Source organism: Temnothorax nylanderi, unplaced genomic scaffold (genome assembly GCF_030848795.1).
Source record: "Temnothorax nylanderi isolate EJ_2023f unplaced genomic scaffold, tnyl_v1.0 TNYL_tig0274_pilon, whole genome shotgun sequence".
Classification (NCBI taxonomy): Eukaryota; Metazoa; Arthropoda; class Insecta; order Hymenoptera; family Formicidae; genus Temnothorax; species Temnothorax nylanderi.
The window spans coordinates 147,991-169,631 of NW_027249336.1; the positions used below are offsets into that span (position 1 = coordinate 147,991).

At 44.7% G+C, this 21,641-nt stretch overlaps 2 protein-coding genes across 3 annotated transcripts in view; one reads left to right on the forward strand and one right to left on the reverse strand.

The window, feature by feature from the left end:
• Nucleotides 1–494: 494 nt before the first annotated feature.
• LOC139780372 (opioid-binding protein/cell adhesion molecule homolog) overlaps nucleotides 495–21,641 on the reverse strand; it is a 96,656-nt gene continuing 75,509 nt past the window's right edge. For both annotated transcript variants that reach the window (XM_071718991.1, XM_071718990.1), the window contains one exon: nucleotides 495–10,527. In XM_071718991.1, the coding sequence (XP_071575092.1) occupies nucleotides 10,418–10,527 (110 nt within the window). In that variant the 3' untranslated portion in view covers nucleotides 495–10,417. The remainder of the gene's footprint in view (nucleotides 10,528–21,641) is intronic.
• Nucleotides 2,961–3,686, forward strand: LOC139780377 (E3 ubiquitin-protein ligase TRAIP-like). Its single transcript, XM_071718996.1, has one exon. It carries the CDS (start codon nucleotides 2,961–2,963, stop codon nucleotides 3,684–3,686), a length of 726 nt encoding a protein of 241 aa, XP_071575097.1.

Sequence of the window (21,641 nt, forward strand, 5' to 3'; positions counted from 1 at the left end):
GGGAAAAGGAGACAGATAACTGGGAGGAAGGATGGAATTCAAATACGTTCGATTTTTCAGGACAGTGACGCATTTTCGTTGAGATACGCGCGCCAGAATATGGCTGTCATCTTTCACTACTGAAAAATAATCGTGATATCTGCACGAACTATAAGTAATTAAATGAAACAAAGCACGATAAAAACGAAACAAAGTACTTGGCATTTTCAGTTTTCGCGCAAAGAGTCTCTTCGAGATTAACCAAGTTCGATAACAACTTATCAATTTCCATTTTATCCACGCAGAGCGGGCTGGATCTTAAAATAGATTCAATCAAATATCTGATCGTTTAATTAAAAATGTGACGGTTGTCGAGGCGAAACATTATGCAGATAAGCGACCCAATTCTTTCGTGCGGATTTTTAAACGGGAAAAAAATGGACGCGCGTGCGTCGCAGTCGGCTGTAGAGCTGGCGGAGTGGAATAAAAATCCTCATCCGTATGTCTCCCACAAATAATCGTTATTTCTTCTCCTTTAATTGTCTTAGGAATTCTGGTACAATTGGATCCAACATAAACGGTAAATCGGTACTGCTCGTTTATATATACATTAATGGTACGTTCGATAGTTTAACATCCTTCGAGTAGTGTTCGCTAAGAGCATATTCGCTGATCGCTCGTGTGCTAACAAGTAATTGATCTCGTACAATCGGGTTGAACTTATTCGCTACCGGTCCGTTCTCGTTTCCGTTTGCGACTCGGACGCGAGCCAATTAATCATTACCCGCGTCCGAGTCCCGTTTTTATATATATATCTTTCCGGAATATACAGAAGCAGGATTAGCGGCACCCGCGTGCGCGAAAGCCATTTACAAGTACTAACGAGGACAGATCTCGTTCGGTGTATAAAAAAGTACGGGGGGAGGGGTAACGGGGGATAGATGGATGGATGGATGAAGGTGCGGAGGGAAGAAGGGAGAGAGGAAAAGGGAGATGCGGTGGTGATTTTGCAGAACTCGTTCTCGTCGCCCGACGACGATCGGCGGAACGACCGTCGTCGAGGACGCGTCTCGTCGGGAAACTCTTCTCCAGGAACATACAACCACGTTCGCGCCTTCTCCTCGTCGTAACGGAGAACCTCACGGTCTCCGCCACCCAGATATTAGACTCAGGGGTGCGCAAAATTTCATCGCGCTCCGCGCCAGAGTATATTTGACCTCTCCGTCGCTCAGCAAAATTCCTAATATTACCACGGCGCGCGCACCTTTTTCCCCCCGTAATTTAGTTTGAAAGTAAGTTACTCCTCGGCGACTCGGAGGGATTAATATTTAATATGCTCACACCTCGGTGCCCCGCGTGCTGCGTATCGGGAGAAAAGAGTAAAAACACGGGCGAATAAAGTGAAGAGTTTCGTGTTTTGTGCACCCCTGGTTCGCACAGGCAAACCGTGAACGATAATCGCGATCGGAAATCGGATCCTTCTTATTTACAAGGCTGTGCCGCGTCTTTGCTAATTTTATTTAATTTTTTTGTCGAGAGTCGTTTCCTAATTTTGTTCGATGGCTGATTCCGCTCGGTGGTTCAGATGATCTATTTCGACTGTATCGATTGATTCTGCTCAGCACGATAATCATGGAAATCAAACCAAACATATTTATACTGCGTTTTCTATTAACGTTTCCCTTTTTTCCGAGATTCTCATTGATCACTTTTTTTTTAAGGGAAAGTTCACTCGCTGAAGCGCGTCGAGAATTTTTTTGGCAGACCACAATCATCGATACTATTGATTGATGACGAAAGTCTCGTGTAACGACTGCGTTTTAGATGATGAAGCACTCAATCGATCTAAGAGTGTGAATTAGTAAGAGTTACATCGTGGTTCTTAATCATGCCGAAGAGAGTTACAGCGATCGTTTATCGCTACATTCAAGAAGGTATGTACAGTACGGCTATTCGTGGGTCGATCGTACTGCTGATAATGCGTATCCGAGGCGTATCGAAGGGCGATATTCGGCACGAAAGTTGTTTTTGCTCGAACGGAAAGATAAAGCGGATAAGGACCGTCGAGGAAATTTCCTCCTATTTTCTACTGTTTCAGTTTCTACCGTTTTCATGTCACTCGCGTTCGTGTAATATTTAAAATCCATCGCATTTTACAATCTGATATGAGAAACAATATTTATTTTCGAATTCGAAAATAAATATGTGTAACAGAAGTAAAACCAACAATAGAATAGAATTATATAATTAAGCTTACAGATGTCAAGTTATCATGTGAATAGACTGATAGATTAATAAAATTTAGCGTTATAGGTCATGATGACGCAATTTTGACACGTTAGCATCTCAATGCTGTTACGTTTTCATAAATTGTATTTTAGAATTACTCCAAAACCTTTGCACAACATGTTATACGTAAATGTACCAATAAAAACGTATTTATAACAAAAAAGAGAAGAGCTTATTATTGGTAGCTACGTGTACTTATTTTTACACATTGGCCTAGTTTACACCGATCACTTGATACGCGTATTAAATAGTAAATAACTTACAGGAGTCAATAATAAGCAGCTGATTTGTATAGGTGAACATTTGAATATTTTTCTAACTTTCTAACTTTAACGGTGCTAACAAAAAACTCACGATCATCTACGAAGCCAATTGTCACTCGTAATCGGCCGCAGGGAGAAGTGATCCGCGCAGTTCTTTGGGCTTAACGAACCTACGGCATCAACCCGAGTTCCCGACACCGCGGATATACACACACATTTATACGCACGCACAAACATATACACATTCCCGAGTTTGAAGAACAATTTAATCGCACCAGTTTCTACCATACTACGCAGTTTCACAGACGAATTGAATAATGGCCGATGCTATCCGTGAAGAAACTTTTGTGCTATAAACCAGAAGAAGAAGAAGAAGTCACTCGTAATCAGGCGGATTATTGTCGATTTTCCATCAGCGGAGTTGATAAAATGAATATAGTGTGCGTAATATGTAGTGATTTACTGGCACCATCCGACGATGTTTTCTACACACCGTGTGGACATATTTTTCACTTCGCGTGCTTAATACAGTGGCTAGAAAGATCAAAGACCTGCCCACAATGTCGGGACAGGACAACCGAGCAGACGATACGCAGGATATATTTCAATTTTTCAAACAGCGACAGTACCGCAGAAGATGCTGCATCACTGCAGAACAGAATTGACAGCTTGACTTTTCAACTAAAGTTGAGAGATGAAAATCTCAATAAACTTACAGAGGCAAATGGAAAATTGGAGACGCAGACAGCTGGCTTAAGACAGGAAGTACGAAATGTTGAAAGTGAAATGAAAGGCAAGAATAGTGCAATTCTTGCGCTTAAGGAACAGATCAAGTTTTACAAACAGCAATGTTCAGATGCGAACAATTACAGGAAAGAGAATGAACATCTGAAGAAAAATCTTCAACATTTGAAAAACGTACAGAATCTTATAGATATTTCTATACGTGAGGTGGATGATAAAATAATGATGACGAGTGATCCTTCCAAACTTACAACATATATAGCAGTATTAAAAAGGGAATTGAAACACATGAGAATAAATACAATCAGAATAAGAGAAGGGAGGGAGGGGAGAAGAAAGAGAGGAAGGGGAAGGGAGAGAAAAGGAGAGAGTGGCTTTTTGGAACGTGGCCGGGCTAGAGAACAAAGATAAGGAGTTTTGGATAGGGTTGAAGGAATGGGATGTCATGGTGCTGTTGGAAACATGGTTGGATGATAGAGGGTGGAAAAGAGTTAAGGAGAGACTACCGGGAGGGTATGAGTGGGGAGTGCAAGCGGCGAGGAGAAAGAATAAGAAGGGAAGAGCGATGGGGGGAATGGTTATGGGTACAAAGAAGGAGTTGGTGGAGAAGGAGGAAGGGATAGTGGGAGCGGGAGAGGGGATCATGACGGGCAAGGTGAGGGTGGGGGAGGAGAGATGGAGGATAGTGGGAGTCTACGCAGGAGAGGGCATGGAGAAGGCGTTGAGGGGGCTGGAAAGGTGGGTGGAGGACAGAGAGGCAGGAGTCAGAGTGTTGATAGGGGGGACTTTAACGCGAGGACAGGGGAGGAGGGGGGGGAGCTGGAAGGTGAAGAGGGGAAGGAAGGGAGAGAGGGGCAAGGAAAGAGACGGTCAAAGGACCGGATTATAAATAGGGAGGGTTGGCTGATGTTGGACTTCTTGGGAAAAAAAGGGTGGTGCATCTTCAACGGGAACATAAGGGGGGACGAAGAGGGAGAGTTCACATATACCGGGGGAAGGGGGTGCACAGTGATAGATTATGTAATAAGGGAAGGAGAGGTAAAGGATAGAGTGGAAAGGATAAGGATAGGGGACAGGGTGGACTCTGACCATCAACCGGTAGAGGTATGGCTAAAAGGGGAATGGGTAAGAGGGAAAGGGGGCAAAGGAGGAGAAAGGAGTTGGAGGGGTGTGTGGAGTGAAGAAGGGAGAAATAGGTTCAGGCAGAAGCTGGGCGTGGTAGAGTTAGGGGGGAGGAGGCTGGAAGAGGAATGGGAGGAGATGGAGGGGAGGTTGAAGGGGGCAATGAAAAAGACAGAAGAGTTAAATAAGGAGGAAAAGAGGAAAGTGGGCTGGTGGGATGAGGAGTGCCTAGAGAAAAAGAGGGAGGCAAGAAGGGAACTAAGGAGGTGGAGAGGGGAGGGAGAAAAGGGGGAGGAATATAAAAGGAGGAAGCAAGAGTTCAGAGAGATGTGCAAGAGGAAAAAGAAGGAGGAGAATGATAGGTGGGAAAAAAGGGCGGCGAAAGTAAGTAGAGAAAGTAAAGTGTGGGAAATAGTTAACAGGGAGAGGAAAAAGAGGAGGAAAGTGACGGAAGGGATAGAGATGGCGGAGTGGAAGGAGCATTTTATGAGGTTACTTGGGGGGGGTGGAAGGAAGGGTCGTCAAAGGAGGGAGAGAAAGGAGGCGGGAGAGAGAGGGAGGTGAGGAGGAAATAAGTAAGGAGGAAGTGAGAAGGGTCTTAAAGAAAATGAAGGAGGGAAAGGCGGCGGGGGCGGACAGTATTCCGAGCGAGGTGTGGAAACACGGGGGGGAAGAGTTGGAGGAGTGGGTGAGAGGGTTTTGCAACAAAGTCTGGAGGGGATGAGGGTGGCCGGAGAGCTGGAAGAAGGGGGTGATTGTGCCCATAGTGAAGAAGGGGGAGGGGAGAGGGTAGAAGACTATAGGGGGGTTACCCTGCTATCCACCTTATACAAGGTGTACGTGGCGGTGCTATCAAAAAGACTGAGGGAGGAAGTGGAGCACAAGGGGATCATCCCGCCGAATCAAACGGGATTCAGGAAGGGGATGGGGACAGTGGACAACATTTATGTGCTTAACTACCTGGTGAATAGACAACTGGGAAGGAAGGGGGGAAAGGTGGTGGCGTTGTTTGTGGATCTAAAGGCGGCTTTTGACTCGGTGGATAGGGAGGTGTTGATTGAGGCGCTGAGGGAGAGGAGCGTTAGGGAGGGTCTGGTTGAGAGGATAGAGGAAGTGTTGAGAGAGACGAGAAGCAGGGTTAGAGTGGGAAAGGAGCTGGGTGAGAGTTTTTGGACAGCAAGAGAGGTAAGGCAGGGGTGTCCGCTGAGCCCGCTACTCTTCATTATATTGTTGGCTGACTTGGAGGAGGAGATGAAGAGAGTCAAGTGGGGTGGGATCAGGCTGAGAGGCTGGAGAGGTATTTGGATGGAGAGGCTGGAGAGGTATTTGGATAAGATAAGTTGGAACTTAACGCGGAGAAAACCAAGATTATGAGATTTAGAAGAGAAGGAGGAAGGATGGTGAAAAGGGATTGGTGGTGGAAAGGAAGAAAAGTGGAGGAGGTGAAGGAGTTCCGATACCTCGGATATACGCTACAAAGGAATGGAGGGCAAGAGGCGCACGTGAAAGAAAGGGTTAGGAAGGCAGCGGCGGTAATGGGGCAAGTGTGGGGGATAAAGAAGAGGAGGTTTGGGAAGGATTGGGGGAGAAGCCTTTGGCTATTCGACAAGCTGGTTTGGACGGTAATGGGGTACGGGGTGGAAATATGAGGATGGGAAGAGAGAGAGGGGTTGGAGAGGCTAGAGGAAAGATATTTGAGATGGGTGTTGGGAGTGGACAGGAGGACGCCGGGGTACTTGGTGAGGGAGGAGTTGCAGAGAGAAAAATTAAGAGGTAGGGCGGGCAGGAGGGCGTGGGGATTCGAAAGGAGGCTGGAGGAAGGAGGAGGAAGCGAGCTGGCGAAAATGTGTTGGGAGGAGGTGAAGGAAAGAACGGGGAAGAGAGGGGAAATCTCGAGTTGGGAAGAAGGTAGGAGGAAGTTTCTGAGCGATAGAGGCTTGTGGGAAGAGGGAGAGGGGGAGAGAGGGGGGAGGAAGAGACACGACTAGAGGAGATGGGGAGGTGGGAAAGAGAGGTACAAAGAGCAGAGAAATGGGAGAGAATAAAAGAGTTCAGATATAACAAATGGTACAAGGAAGTAAAAGAGGAGGGGATATCAGAGTACCTAAAGAAAGGGTGGGGGGAAAGTAGGTGGAGTAGGATAGCGAGATTTAGGCTGGGGAACGAAATGAGGGAAGGCAGATATTGGGAGGAGGAGGAGAAAAGGATATGCAGACTGTGCGAGGAAGAAGAGGAGACGTGGGAGCATACATGGGAGCGTTGTAGGGACTGGGATGAGGGAGAGGGGAGTTGGCAGGAGGCGAGGAGATGGGTGCTGGGAGAGGGGGGAGAGGGGGAAGGGTGGATGAAGGAGATCGAGAAGGAGAGGAACAAGAAGGGATACGTGGAAGGGCTGGGAAGAGGGGAGGAGGGAGGTATGATTGAGGAGGGAATGAGAGAGAATGAACGAAGGAATGTATGAATGAATGGCCGAAGAGAGGGGGGGTAGAAGTGGCGCAAAGGGAAAATTGAAAGCAAGAGGAAACGGAAGTCCCTTTTGCGGAGAGGTGTGTGCGCGGCAGGTGTGGGTGTGGGCGGATGCAGAGGCAGAAGCTCACAACCACACCATTAGGTTAAGTAGGTTTAAGATGGGATAAGAAAGGTGTAAAATGGTCAGGTCGGGGCAAGAAGGGGATTTTGTAAGAGGTTTGGGTACGTTCCTCACAAAAACGCCTTGTAAACCCTGCGGGGATAAGCAATAAATATATACATACATACATACGTAGTAAATAACTTACAGTAAATTAGTTTTATTACTGGCTACTCAGCTCAAATATACTAGGTATTTGATACGCGTATCAAGAGATCGGTGTAAACTAGGCCAGTCTAGGCCAGTGACTTAACTTTCCGACAGATCCAAATACAAAATCCATTTCGTAACACGAGCACCACTAATTTTCTAGCTGTTCGATAGAAACAATGCCACCAGAAATCTCAATAAATAAACGAATCATCAGAATAGAGCTCTTTCGCAATTTTTCTGATCATCGATAACTCTGTCCTTCTCGCGGTTGACATACTTATTTAGCGATGTTACATATATCCTTTGAAAATATAGTTGTAACGCATTGTGCAACAACGCCGTTCCACGTCGCGCGCCGCAATCGCGTTTGCATACGCGCCTCGGATTCCTCTCGCTACGCCGCGACCGACCCACTCGCGATCGGAGATCTATGAAGACGTATACACGGATAGACCAGTACGATACGATTCTTTAATTACTTAAAGCTTAACGTTATCTTAGCGAGCGCGCGAGTCCGCGCGCATTGTCCCTCGCGCGCGTCATCCGCGCCGCGCTTTCCTCGTCGCCGGGAACACCATTTTCTCGCTTCCGTAGTCCCCGCACTCAACGTCAACCTGTCCGCTTAGCAGCACGACGTAGCTCGATGTGTCCACGCGGGATATCTTCCAGTTATCTGGTCGCGGTGAAAATCTCGTGCCGGATGCGCACTTGGACGTGCGGATAATTCCGAGAAATCGAATCGCGCGATGTGGAAGCAGATTGAGGATATATTCAAGGACACGTTGAAATGCAGGCAGGTCTCGGACACCTGATCCGCGAGCTGAAATCGACGCGCGAAGTCGTAACTCGAAATCCGGGGGCTTCCTATCGCGTCGAAATCAGCGAAATCCCTGCACCGAGGGCTTAGCACGAGCATCGAATTAATCGTAGCCGCGGTATCGTGCGCCACCGTGAGAGCTTCTGTGTTTCTCCGGAATAAACTTTCCGTCACTTTCCGCGACCGATATATTTCCCGGGGTCGACGCTGCTCTCGGATGCCGCAACTGAACGCTGGAATGGAACTTTATTCGAAGAACATTCCGGGCGCGTCAGCTGGTTGCGTTAACTGCGACCGCACAGTCGACCGTCGACGTGATATAATTTTGATCATCTCGGATGGGAATGCAATTAATTTGATATATATTTAATACGTGCGGAATATGACAGATTAAACGATCAAATTGTGACGATACTCTTAACGGGAAGAATTAAAAAGAGGAATTAATATTATATACGCGCGAATGAGTCTCTGCATAAAAGTAAAATCCGAGCAGTTTTGATTTGGCTGTGAGAGAAAATAATCGCGTAGAAAATTAATATCTCTAATTAAATATGCGTGTTGAACGCGCCGCTTCAGCATAATAGCGAGAAAATATATATATCTCAGCTCAACCCTGTATCGACCACGCCGATATTTCCCTCTCGCGAACGACGGTACGTCGAGCTTAGTTATATAACTTATCGAGTCTATCATACACGCACACGAATACGCGCGACGGGCTCGGTGGCCGTAGAGAGGATCGACGACCCTCGGGCTCGTAAATTCGGCGTCCTGAGATGCAAATGGGACGCCCGGCCCGGCCCGGGCGAAACTGCGGGCGTCGTCCTCCCTTGCCAAACTACGAATTCCGCACGGCCCGAGCCGCATAATTCAGAGATACTTCAGTGGCTTTTTCGTCTCTCGCGAAAGGCGAAAATCGATTATTGTCATAGCCGATTCCGTTAGCTAGTTCCGTAGTAGGCGGCGGGCACGTTTGAGGTGAAATATTTATATTCGTCGAAACTTTCGCGTGAGAATCAAACTGAAAGAGAGCGCTGGAGGCCCCCGCGGCGAGAAAAGTTACGGTCTTAGTAAGTAGCCCGAAAGAGTGATGTACAATTTACAATAATACATAGATTCATAACATTTTTTCGTACCTGCGCAATTTATTTTTCTCGCCGTTGTATGCCTTCAATGACGCAGAGATAAAAATTAGCCGCATATTTTACCTTTTGCAAAGATATAGAATGATTATTTCGCACGTTGAGATAGGTCAAATTTAAAATACGTATTTTAAATTTGGCATCTAAATGTCCGAACAGCAAAAATAATATTCTAATATAAAATATGAGATTGCAACGTGTACGAGATATGCGCATTTGCAATTGAAAAAAATTGCATTCAGACGCCGGTGACGCAAAGTTTTCCAGGCAGGCAAGTCGGAGTGCACATCCGGCGGCTTACGAGACATTCGTATGACGCAGAGCGCGTGTATATAGGTATCTCGGAAGTTTGCGCGAGTGAGGATAAGTACGACGAACCTCAAAATATTTGTTCTCTTCGGGGGAAGAAGCGATACCGCATCCGGCGACCAGAAATTGAGTGAAATTCCACGCGGCAGTTTTGCCCGGCGTATCTGGGTCGCCGGTTAGTCCGACCGGACACGAAAACACATCGGTTCTTACCTCTCGAGATTCACGACAGTCAGCTGCGTTCGCCAATAAATCTCCACATCTACGCGATCGCCCCGGGGGGGAAAAGAAATGCTAATTCCGCTGTTGCAAATGTTGACGTAAGAGAAAATCATTCGTCCTCGTGATGTCGAAACGCGTTAGAATGATTCGTTCGTCCTTCGGAATGTCGCTCGTATACTCTCAAGGAGAGTTCGCGTCGTCCAGTTTACACATCCCCGAATTCGCTCGTCGTCTCGCATTTACGGATTGTTGTTCTCGATTGTTGTAGCGCAAGTCTCGTCGTGCGGCGAGACATAGGACACGCGGAACACAGTAGTGTTGCTTTAACTTTAAGGAAACGCGAGCCGGCCGGACAGGGAGGGCCGGATTCTTGCTCCGGAAGCGAGAGCAAAGCCAGCGAAGCTCTCTTACGCCGCGGTTGTTGTTAACGGTGCCGCTCATCGTCTTCTCTTTCGTCTCTTTCGGCTCTCCGCGCACTTTTCCACCCCGGCGAGAGCCGATCGCACTATACGGAAAGAAGATGGAGTTGATTTATAGAGTCTGGCAGGTGATGGTTAGCGCGGATGGTGCTCCCGTTCCCCTCCTCCTCTCCTGGTCTCTCTCTCTCTCTCTCTCTCTCTCTCTCTCTCTCTCTCTCTCTCTCTCTCTCTCTCATCACCCTCTCGTCGTCGCGCGTCGCCCCGTTCTCGCTTGGGTGAAACTATCGGCCGTTACTCTCTTACTGCAGCGCCTCGTGATCGACCAGTCACCTTGCGAAGGAGCCGGCGTGCAGGAGCAACAGGAGCAACGCGAGCGTCCTCGTGGCCGCGCCGCTGTTGCTGGAGTTCCCGTGCTGCATGGCCGCCGGATGCTCCCCTGAAACCCAAGAAAGCCGCATACACATAAATTATTTTGCAGACGGGGACTAGGCGGTCAGGGATGCGGCGAATGGAAAATTTACATCACCGCCTGTGCTTCCCGTTTTCTCCCTTTCTCTCATTTCTCTTTCGCGCTTCTCGAGAAACTTGTGTGCATGAGAAATATCTACGGCATGGGGCGGCCCAGACCTCCGATCTTCATTTTGGTCATAGATTTTGTAACGAGTTTGAACTCGACGTCTTTGTAACATTAGATGCTTTGACGACACGCGGAACAAAATATTTGAGAAATATAGGCATGAGACTAATTAAACAACGAGCCAATTTAATCGCAGTTGTGCAATATGTATTTGTTTCATTGCCGGAAGCACTTTAGAATAAACTTCTGCATATATGCATATAATAATTAAAGCAATACTACGTTTAGAATAATCACGAATAATTAATCATGATTGTGTAAAATTAGGAACCCATTAGACTGCACATTAATTATTGCGGACAATAAATATTTGAGGATGTTACGATGAAAAACAAACATGGAATTTCGTTCCACGTACTGATTTTACAGATTGTGCTACAATTCGTAACGAGCAAAATGAGAGCATATTATTGATCAATTTAAATATAAAGTTTGGGATCGCGCGCGGTGTTATAAGATTTTTTTTATACTTCGACTTCACAATAAATTCATCATTCATGAATTAAATAATTCAGGAGCCGCAATCACATTTTAATCACTCGTTTTAAGTCATTTAAGACACAGGTAGGTAATAAAATATGAATAACGACAGCGTGGTGAAAAAAACAAAAAACTAGCATCTTTATCAAATAGTCATGTGTGCTTCAACAGATATAAGGTTTTCCCAAAATGTTCGTGCACGCAGGAGCTGAAGATCCTCCGTCGTGTATCGATTTCAGATAAATCAAATATTTAAGCGGACATTACGCTAGATATTGCAATAGCGCTACTGTTTGTCCCTCCCCCCCCCTGGTCTCTCTCGCTCGCAACAAACGGCGAGATTCCCGAGAAACTGAGATTCCGTCCAAATGTTGACGCCAGCGGCGTTTCCGCGTCGCGCGTTTCTCAAGAGTTTGCCCGTAACTGGGCGCATTGGATACAACGGCGCATTCGATATAACGGCGCAAACGCGTAAACGTAAACGGCGCATACACGCGACACGTTAGAATTAAACTTCCAATCTCTCCGCCGGGGAGGTATAGATACCTGGGAATCCTCCAGAGAACCTTAAAGCGAGAACCCTCAGGTATACCGTATCGGTAATCACTTACTGGTTGGCTCGAACTTGCCCGTCGAAACTACAAGAGTTCTTCGCGTGGTTCTTACGCGGCAAGACGAACCTAAGTGCCTTATTCGAGTGCAATGCTGAAGTTATTATTAATGCAGCGTGTTGTGCGCGGGTATCGTGAAAGTTCATTATCGCGGCGTACGTTTCGAAGTAGCAGAGAGATACTTAAGTGCATTATTTATGCAGTTTCTTAGCGATATTAAATTGCAACCAGGATTCCCCTCATTGCACGCAGGAGCGATGAGTTTCCTTACCAAGATTTTCGCTAATGAACTTGAGGCCTATTTAATAAGAATCATACCTCGTGCTCTATAAAGAGGAAAAATCGTAATAGAAAGTAACATTGTTGAAGTTGATGTAAATAATTTACTTAAATAATTATTTATTTATTTATTTATTTATTAAAGATAATTTTCTCTACCTACGTTCTTTTTACTAACTTAATTTACGCGGTGTAAGTATACCATTCGGAACATAAATATCCTGCATTTTCTAACGCCTGGTTTTTTCACGATCGGTAATAACATGAATAAAAAACCACTGACGAATCTTTATACACCGTGTATAGAGCGCAACAGCGTGGTTTCCCTGGAACAAATTCTCCGAGAGAAATTTGTAACCGTCTATGCAACAGCTCGTTCGACACTGATCGAGGCTGAGAGGGCACGCCGAAACTTGACCGGAGATTGATGCAAGAACATCGCGCCGCGCCGGTAAGGATCAACGAAAGGGATCAAACGGCGTTCGCACTCGAGCTCGAAGAGGGTCGAATTTCTTTCACCCCCGTACGGCTCCCTCCCCTGCGTGCATCCATCCAAGGGGGATGGATTTCTGCTCCGGAACGTATTTTTTTTCCCTTCCACCGAGACGTCCGTCTGGTAGCGCGAGCTAATTTACGACTCGCAATTCGACGAACGACCGCGCGGCCGCAAGAAGCGCTCATTTTTCAGCGAAAACGAGCATCAGCGTCTCGGGGAGAAAAAGTGAGACAGAGGGGAAGGGGAGGAAGAGAGAGAGAAAGAACGACTCGCGAGACGACAACCCGCGGAAGTAAATCGACAGCAAACACGAGAGGGGATAAAATTGCCCGGGGGCTTTTCGGTGGTAGGCGACATCGACGATACACACTTCACACCTTCGCGAGATGCTGATGTAACGCAACAAGACGTGTGGCGCTGAGTGCTTGCATAAGTTGAAAATGCACGGCGTGCGTTATCGTGCGACGTGGCGGTGTTTAGGATTTTAATTTATTATACGAGAGAGCGAAAGCGTATAAGATCATATCATCCATTTATCTTTTCCTTCTGCTGCTTTACAAGTGCATGATTTTTTGGCTTTTTTTATGGAGTTCTTAAAAGCATCATAATAAATAACATTAAATGTAACATAAATTCTTGACATAATTCGATTGCATTAATGAAAAATACAACACAATAACTGCGAAACTGTAATATCTCACAAAAATCATTCGTGTATAATAGCTATCTTCCCAGAATTCTTTTCGCTCACTACAATTGGGATAAAAATAAAATATTAGACATGTTCGAAATTACATAAACTAGAGTTACAATAGCGTTTTTAGAATAATGAAAAAATGAATTGAAAAATAATTGTAACTAAAAATGCCTAGAAACGCAGTTACTGTTGTCGCAATAATTTTCATTAATGCCATCGTAAAATAAAAAATAATTATCAATAACATTGCTGAAAAATATTGAAGTTTCATATATTTGCCATAATGTCACAATTACGTAATTGCATTCAATTAGCTCAAACGTTAATAAAAATACCTTCTTGTATCCGCGCAGTCACGGATTGGAAGGCCGAGCCGAGAGACTTTACTTTTACTTTTAACGAGAAGTGTCTTATTATTGGAAGAAACTCGATGAAGCGAGACTCCTTATAGTACAAAAACAAGACTTATTACCTTTATTTATAAGACATTAAACTGTCTCATGTAAAACGTATGCGGAGCATCGTCTAGCCATATACTCATTATTCTCTAATTCTAACGCTTAGTCTGTACAAACAAAAGAAAGGAACAAAAAGTAAATTGTTAGTCTGAGTGCACCAGATATTATTGCATTTCGTACACCGCAATTTCGCACCACTATGAGTCTATTAACGGCGCGTTTTAATATTAACAAAGGTGATCGACGCTGCTATATCCAGTCGTGAACATGTATATAAATAAACAATAATCGAAATCGACGGATAAATACGTTTTAAAATTAAACAAAACTCGAATGCGACGGTGTGCGGAATAAAATGGCGAATTTCCAAAGTGACATCTCTGAAAATAGTTCTCGTTTCTCGGATATAAGAAAATACGGATTATTTGGAACAACCCGGGGTGAATTTTGAATCTAGCATTAAGATCATTACGCGGTTACACTACGTTCCCCTAAGTATTCGCGAAAACCGACCGCCCTTCTCAAAATGCTTTTATTATAAAATTCTCTTATTGCTTATGTGGCGGCGGTAATTATTCCAGTATTTTTGCAGGTGTTACGTTACCGCTGAAGTTGCATAACACTCGCCACGTAATATCGGCCGAGCTCTTGAATCCAAGCGTTAGTAACAACGGATAACGCGGCTGACGTTGATAGATTAACCCGCAGTCGAGGGGTAATAGCCGAAGAAGAGAAAATCCCCAATCTCGATACGATGACGATGACGGTCGCGCGCTCGCGAATTCTTGATACGCGCACAGGTCGAGAAATTCGCGCAATTATGCGCGCCCGTCAGATCGATCTCGAAACTTTTCACTTTGACGTTCGCGCAAATCGGGTTCGTTGGACCGTAAATTAAACGCGCGCAACATAAACATTATACAATGCCTTCCGGTCACTCGCGCCATTTGATTTTGATGTTTTTAAAGCGTACACGGCCACGCTTTATGCAAATAATATGATAAACACCGTATGGAGAGCATTATTGCCCGAAATCCCATTATTTTTGTCGCGAAATGGGGCACGCCTTACCCCTCGAGGGCACCGCAATGCGCTGATGCAATTATTTCCGACCACGCCAAGCGACGTTAAGTTAAATATCCGACGTGCAGCACTGTGCAGATAGTTAAACATAGTTAAACTTTAACCCGTTCATTCTAGAGTCTTGATTATAAATTAAAATAGATTATTATAACAAACAGCTACAATTTGCAGAGTATTTCTCGAAACATGTAGTCGGACACTCTCACACAGAAAAATATATACTACCTACAAGTTAATATTACTTGCTTCAAGTATTTGATAAGTTCATATATGAGCAAATCTACCATAAAGTCGTCATAAGTATCACATTTACTCAAAACATATTCTAGATCTTAGCAAGTTTAGTACTTGAAACAAGAATATTAAATTAATACGAACATTCTGTTTACTTACAATATAGAGTCCACGGAAGAGAAGCATATACTTCAATAAAGATATCACATTTTCTTGAGAGAAGTTTATCCGTTATTTGAATCAAGTAAAAATTTTATTCATCTAGAATAATCGTTTACTTCAAAAAAGAATTTGTATTCTTGATGATTACAATTAATATTATTTTTATTTATTTAATTTTCTTTAATTCTTTAGTTCCTAAGTGGAATGTAGGTTAGGAGGTTTTCGTGCGCGGTGCGGTGGGGTACAGTTTAGAATATAAAAATTCCTGTCCTCAGGTGGACTCGAACCCGGTTCCTCGTGGTTATGAGTCTGACACTTTATCACTAGGCCACATCTCTGATTATATTCTTAGTGCTGCAGTATCTAGTTTTCACAGAAGTGATTCATTGATTTCAAGTATTTCATATTCTTACCTAAAGAATCAGTAAATATTCAAATCAAGCTTATGTGGCTTTTCTTAGATAAAGTTTACAGAATATACTTGAAATCAATGAATCACTTCTGTCAAAACTAGATACTGCAGCACTAAGAATATAATCAGAGATGTGGCCTAGTAATAAAGTATCACACTCATAACCACGAGGAACCGAGTTCGAGTCCACCTGATGACAGAAATTTTAATATTCTAAACTGTACCCCTCCGGACCGCGCACGAAAACCTCCTAACCTAGAAGAATGTTGTTCTATACAGCCAAGTATTTCATATTCTTACCTAAAGAATCAGTAAATATTCAAATCAAGCTTATGTTGCTTTTCTTAGATAAAGTTTCAGAATATACTTGAAAGAAGAATAAATTCTTCTTTTAAGCACATGATGATAAGCTTTTCTAATACTTATGATAAGTATATCTTAAAACTAATATTAAGAAAATATTCTTTGTTGAAGAAAACTATTACTCAAACCAAATAAAATAAAATAGAACGATATTTTTCTGTGTGTATCGTCTTTGACCAATTCCCTTTGCAAAACTTTGCAATATCTGTACAAAGGGCCTTACACCAAATACAGATTGATGCTAAATTCGCTGCAACGTATGCGAGCAATCGGTCATAAAAGTAGACTTCGGCCGCGCCAGCATAATCGAGTTTCACGCGAAGATCCAATCAAATTCGATTAATCGCCAGGATTGGCAATTTACCGACGCTATTTGCAGCCGCATTAGCGCCTCTATGGCGATTGTGTGCCCGGATATCCAAAGGCTAGGCTCAGATGTACGGGACCAATTAGCAAATCAGCTGTCACCAATGTTTACACGTGACTGATGAAGGCGGCGATATCTCGCGGCGGTAGCGCATGAATCTAACATGGGTACATAATGGCGAAATCAAGCGACCGAAAATTCTCGGACGGATTCAGCGTGCGGTGCCAGCGAAATCCCCTACATTTTAAGTCAGCCCGTTTTAGCCGCGCGCAAGCGAAACGCTGATTTTATTATACGACACTCGTGTGTTGTACCTTCATACGTGAGGTATGTAACCGTCAGTTAAATGGATTCGCTTGCGCGGGGACACACCGGACGACGTTTGTCGCGAATTGAGGAAAATTGGGGAAAATTTCTGTTAAATTCAACGGGATGTCGATTATAGGAGCCACGGATACTCCGACAGTCCCAATTTGCGCGATAACGTTCGGTCGTTTTTGCACGTTTTTAAAACGACATTAAGGATGCATTCTAAAATTACGTCGACATGCTAAATCACAGTCGGTTCTGTTCATTAAAGCGAATTTGAGCCGCAAACGTACTCGGCGCGCGATGTAAAAGTTTTACCCCAACGCGTAATTAGCATTAAACTACTTTACATTAATGAAAATTGTTTGCGGCAAAATGGGAATTAATTTTCTCGCCCCGGATTGTTGCTCGGCGTTTCGTGTAACAAAGGAGCGCAATCAAAACGCGAGAAACGTCATCGGAGATGCAACACACGAATCTCCGCGGAAAAACACCGGCTAGTTTCGCGACAATGCCCGCTTAACCGCAGGCGCGCACCGCTTAATAAACCGCGCGAGTTACTCGCCTCTCGGGCCGAGAGAGCGTTCGCTTTTTATAAATGTTTCCGCGACTTTCGAAGTACGGCCGGCGCGCGGCCGCTTAAATCACGGCCGAACTTCCGGGAGCGCGCCTGGGGCACGCTCCATGCTTTCGTCCTTGAAAGTAAAATATATCCTACCTGCACGGCTACCTACTCGATCTCCCTGACCTCCGGCCGCCAACCGGGGGTCTCCTCCCCTTATGAAAATCTCGATCATAAAGCTCGTCGAAGTAGTTTTCCCCCCGCTACACCGGGGGTGTGCCGCGCCGCGGTAATCCCATTAAGGCGGCCTGATTTGCAGCAGCGCGACTGCCAGGACGAGAAAAGAACGAGAGGGTGGGTGGGCACCGCACTTACATAGCGCACCGCGCGGGGAGGGGGGGGGGCTTGCGGCAGCTGCCAAGAATTATTGCGCGTTTTTTACGCGACATTAGCGGGCGGGCATCCGGCCCGACGACGAATAGGCGGGCGCGTTAATACAATGTAACCACCGCGTAGGGCACACTGCGTCACGAACGAGCTTGTAACGCCCGTCGACCTCCTCCGGGCTATTCATCTCGAAAGGAGGAAGCGCCGTCGAGGTTCCAGGAAGAAGGAAAACCCGACCGCGTCGGTGCGCCGTTAACTTCGTCCTCGCGGTAAGCCTGAATGGGGTACCTACGCACGTATGTTCGTCCGCTGTATCCCGCAAGTACGGACCATACGCGAGGGGTAATGAAACTCGAGGTTCGAGGAATCTCCCCCTCCTCCCCATTCGCCCGTGATCGAATTCAAGTATCGAAGTACCGAATTCGTCCGAGAATTAAATTCGATCGCAAAAATATAATCCCTATTAAAATACGAGCGTCGAATGGAGTATCGCTTTTGTTCAACTTGAAATCCCCGCGACTCGCATTCCTGATATTTTAATGTAGAACGCGGAAATGTAAAATTCATTCAGACGTCACGATAATGAAACATTTCTCTATCTTGAATAAGAAAAACTCAATTAGGGAGCCGTCATAGGAGACGTGACGTTTCCGTTGATTATGAAAACTGATATTTTTCCATGTTTAAATATGTCGAGAGAAACTACCGGGACTCGGTACGTTACGTTACGTCACGTCAGGAACGAATGTAAGTCACGGATCAGTGATCCTTTCAGAGAAATGATTACCCTGCGAAGTGCAGTTTGTACGGGCCGGGCGGGGCAGAGCAGCAAAGCCACGTACGTGAACGCAATCCGGCGCTTTCTCCTTGTCTAGCCCCGTGCCGGGAGAGCTGGCCCGGGTTTCCCGGCTATCGTTACGACGCGGTGGAAGCTCATTGCTACAGTTAACGCAAAGAATTCTCGGAACCGCGCGTCCAATTAGTTTCCACCGCGAATCGATCGCGGCACGTGAAGCCGTGCCGTGTTTCCGTCCCGGGTAATTCGCGTGAGTTACAGGACGAAAACCTGAGAAACGCACGTGTGATCTTGAAAAATTGCCTACCGTAACGTATCATCAGTTAATTGAAAGTTTTTCGCGAGTCTATTCTTGCTATATTTTAGTCTTGGAGAATAATCCAAATGCCCGCTATAATTGTCCACGAACGTTTTGAGCAATTAAGGAATATCCAATATTGCATGTACATTAAATTACATGAAAGGAGATTAAAATAGACTGTCACAGATGTCATGTTTTTGCGACGAGAAGCACAGAGCTGGTAAAACAATATCTTTCTATCTACTACTAATATCTTTCATAATAAGCTATGAAAATTGTACCGAAAATAGAGTGACGGTTACTAAAATTCACGATTAAGTTAAGATTGGATAGAGCGTTTTGATAAATCACGGTTGACAGATGAATAGACGATGTTATCGCGAATAATAGAATATTTCTTTCCTATCTATCTCCGTCCGCGTCCTTATTTTATCCCCAAATGTGCCGATGACATTTCCAGGGAAGGATTTTGAGAGAAAATTCACCTCTCGCACCTCGTGCAAATCGTGACAAATGTGGTTGCATCTGGGCGGAATTCTTTTTGTTCGCCGCGATGTAATGGAACGAAGATCTAATTTCGCGCGTTGCGCCACGAGTGGACGTAGATAGATCCGATTGGGCGACTTAGCGCAAACCGCAAATGGCCGGGACGATCAATCTCCATCGAACCTATTTCGGCCGGATATCGCCGGGCGTTTCGCGCCGGTGACGTTAAAGTTTGATTACTCAACTATGAATAGTCGGAATGACACGAATACCTGAGGTGTCAACGAAACGCACGCTTGGGAAACACGCTCGTTCCGATCCGATAAAAGCCTCCTTTCGATATCTCTTTTCTTCGCGCCTATGTAATTTTTTTTTTTTATGGTCGATCCGTCGCTCCGCTTCTCGGCAATATTGCGTTATGCGCAAAAGCGGAGCCGTTTGTAGCTCGAGTTCGGGTATGGATTTCAGAGCATCTGTCGACGTATCGCATTCACAGTTATCGAATGACACAATGCACATACGCGTAATTTGAGCTATTGCGGTATGGTCAAAACAGCAAACGTGTTTCATGGATATCGCTGGACAGTGGTGGACGCTGAACGTTTGCTAGATTAATGGACAGTCAGATACCTCGTTATGTTAACAAATCGAACAGCGATAATTATGTACACTTATGGCGCATCTGTCAATCCGTTTGTCCTTAACTTTCAATAAACAAGTTTGCCTTTTTCATGTCTGACGATTGTATCTTCCGCCGAAGGAGATCTCTCTATATACGATTTTGGTTAAATAGTCACAAATTAAAGAATCGAGAGTATTTTACGTTTACAAAACATGTACATTTATTAATACACATCGTTTAATTATCTCATGTCGTATTTTGATTTCATTGGATATTAATTTCATTGGATAGAATTTCCTCAACCGCCATTCGCGAGGCGTGCGTTATCAAATAGCCATTTGAATCCATAGAAGAAGAGCTCGGTACACCGCGCTTGGTCGATCATAACGACTCAGCGATCATAGACGTAAATCGTTTTGAAGAATGGACAAAGAGGAAAGAAAGTTACGTCGACACAAAGGGCGCGCGGCATCGCGGCGGAGATAGTCGGAAGAAAAATTTCCACGCCAGGAAACTCGCGGCGGCGGCAATGGCGGGAGAGCGGATTAAAACTTCCTCATCGGCATCGGGATAATTGGTTTAGTTATCGGATCCCCGCCAACTCTGTATCGTTGGCCGATGCTTCGCCGGGTATCGACGTCGCTTTCTATACCTTTTCCGCGTTTTCCACTTTGTGTCTCTCTACCCTACCCGCTTTAATCTCGCGTAGCCGTTCCGCTCCGCTCTGCTCCGCTCCGTTCCGCTTCGCGTAGTTCCGTCGTAACTCACGCTCGAAATCATCCGCCCGACTTTTCCCCCTAGTACGATGTTTTCCTTGACCCGCGCTCGCGCCCGATGACAGACGTATTTTACAACGACGTATTTTACAACTCTCCGCGAAACTTTGCAGGCGTAAAAATAGGGGATGCGCATTATTTTAGCTACCAACATTTGCCAGGCTGCCGTATATCCTGCGAAACGTCTGCTCTAAATACAAATAAACATCTGATTCTCAGACACACACACCGTATATATAATAATATAATTTAAGATAGAGGGAGCAAAATACTATATGTTTAATTTACATATAAAAATTGCCAGTAATTTTGTCGGTATAATCAATCATAATGCCAATTCTGACGTTTCATTAAAAAATTTTTCTCTTACAAAATAAGGATTCGTCATGAAAGACATTAATATCAATTGAGAACGAAAAATTGAGAACACATTCATATGACTGTTGTATAAAAGTCACATAAAAAGTAGCAGCGACGGCTTTGAAAATAATCTCATTCCGAAGTAGATCCTATTAAATCGCGAGAACGAATTAACGATAATCAAGAATCAAGTGGTACTCGTTAAAGCGATGAAATTTTCTCTGACAATAGGAATAAACCACATATATAGAATCAAAAAGTGGCTCGTGCGTTAATGCTAGTGAGAATGCTGTTGTTAATTGGCAAAGTATCGACGTGCTCGAAACATTTATTGGCCGCCGTATAATGCAAACGTCAAACTGCGATACCTAGCCGTAATTTGGCGGCAGTTACCGGCGTTTCCATTTGCCTTTATCCCTTTTAATATCGCCGCTTCCATGTCCAACAGCTGGTGTTAAGCAGATCAACGTTGCTGTCGCCGGAGTTAACGACGAAATGCAATGCACGTGACTATTGCGACGAGATAACCGTTGTTTTGATATATATTCACCGCTCACCGCATTTTCTCTCTTTAAAATTCCGGCGGGACTATCAATATAAATTAGTCTAATAATGTATTAAATTACTATTTTGCTAAATGTAATAAATTAGCATTAAATATATTGGTTGATT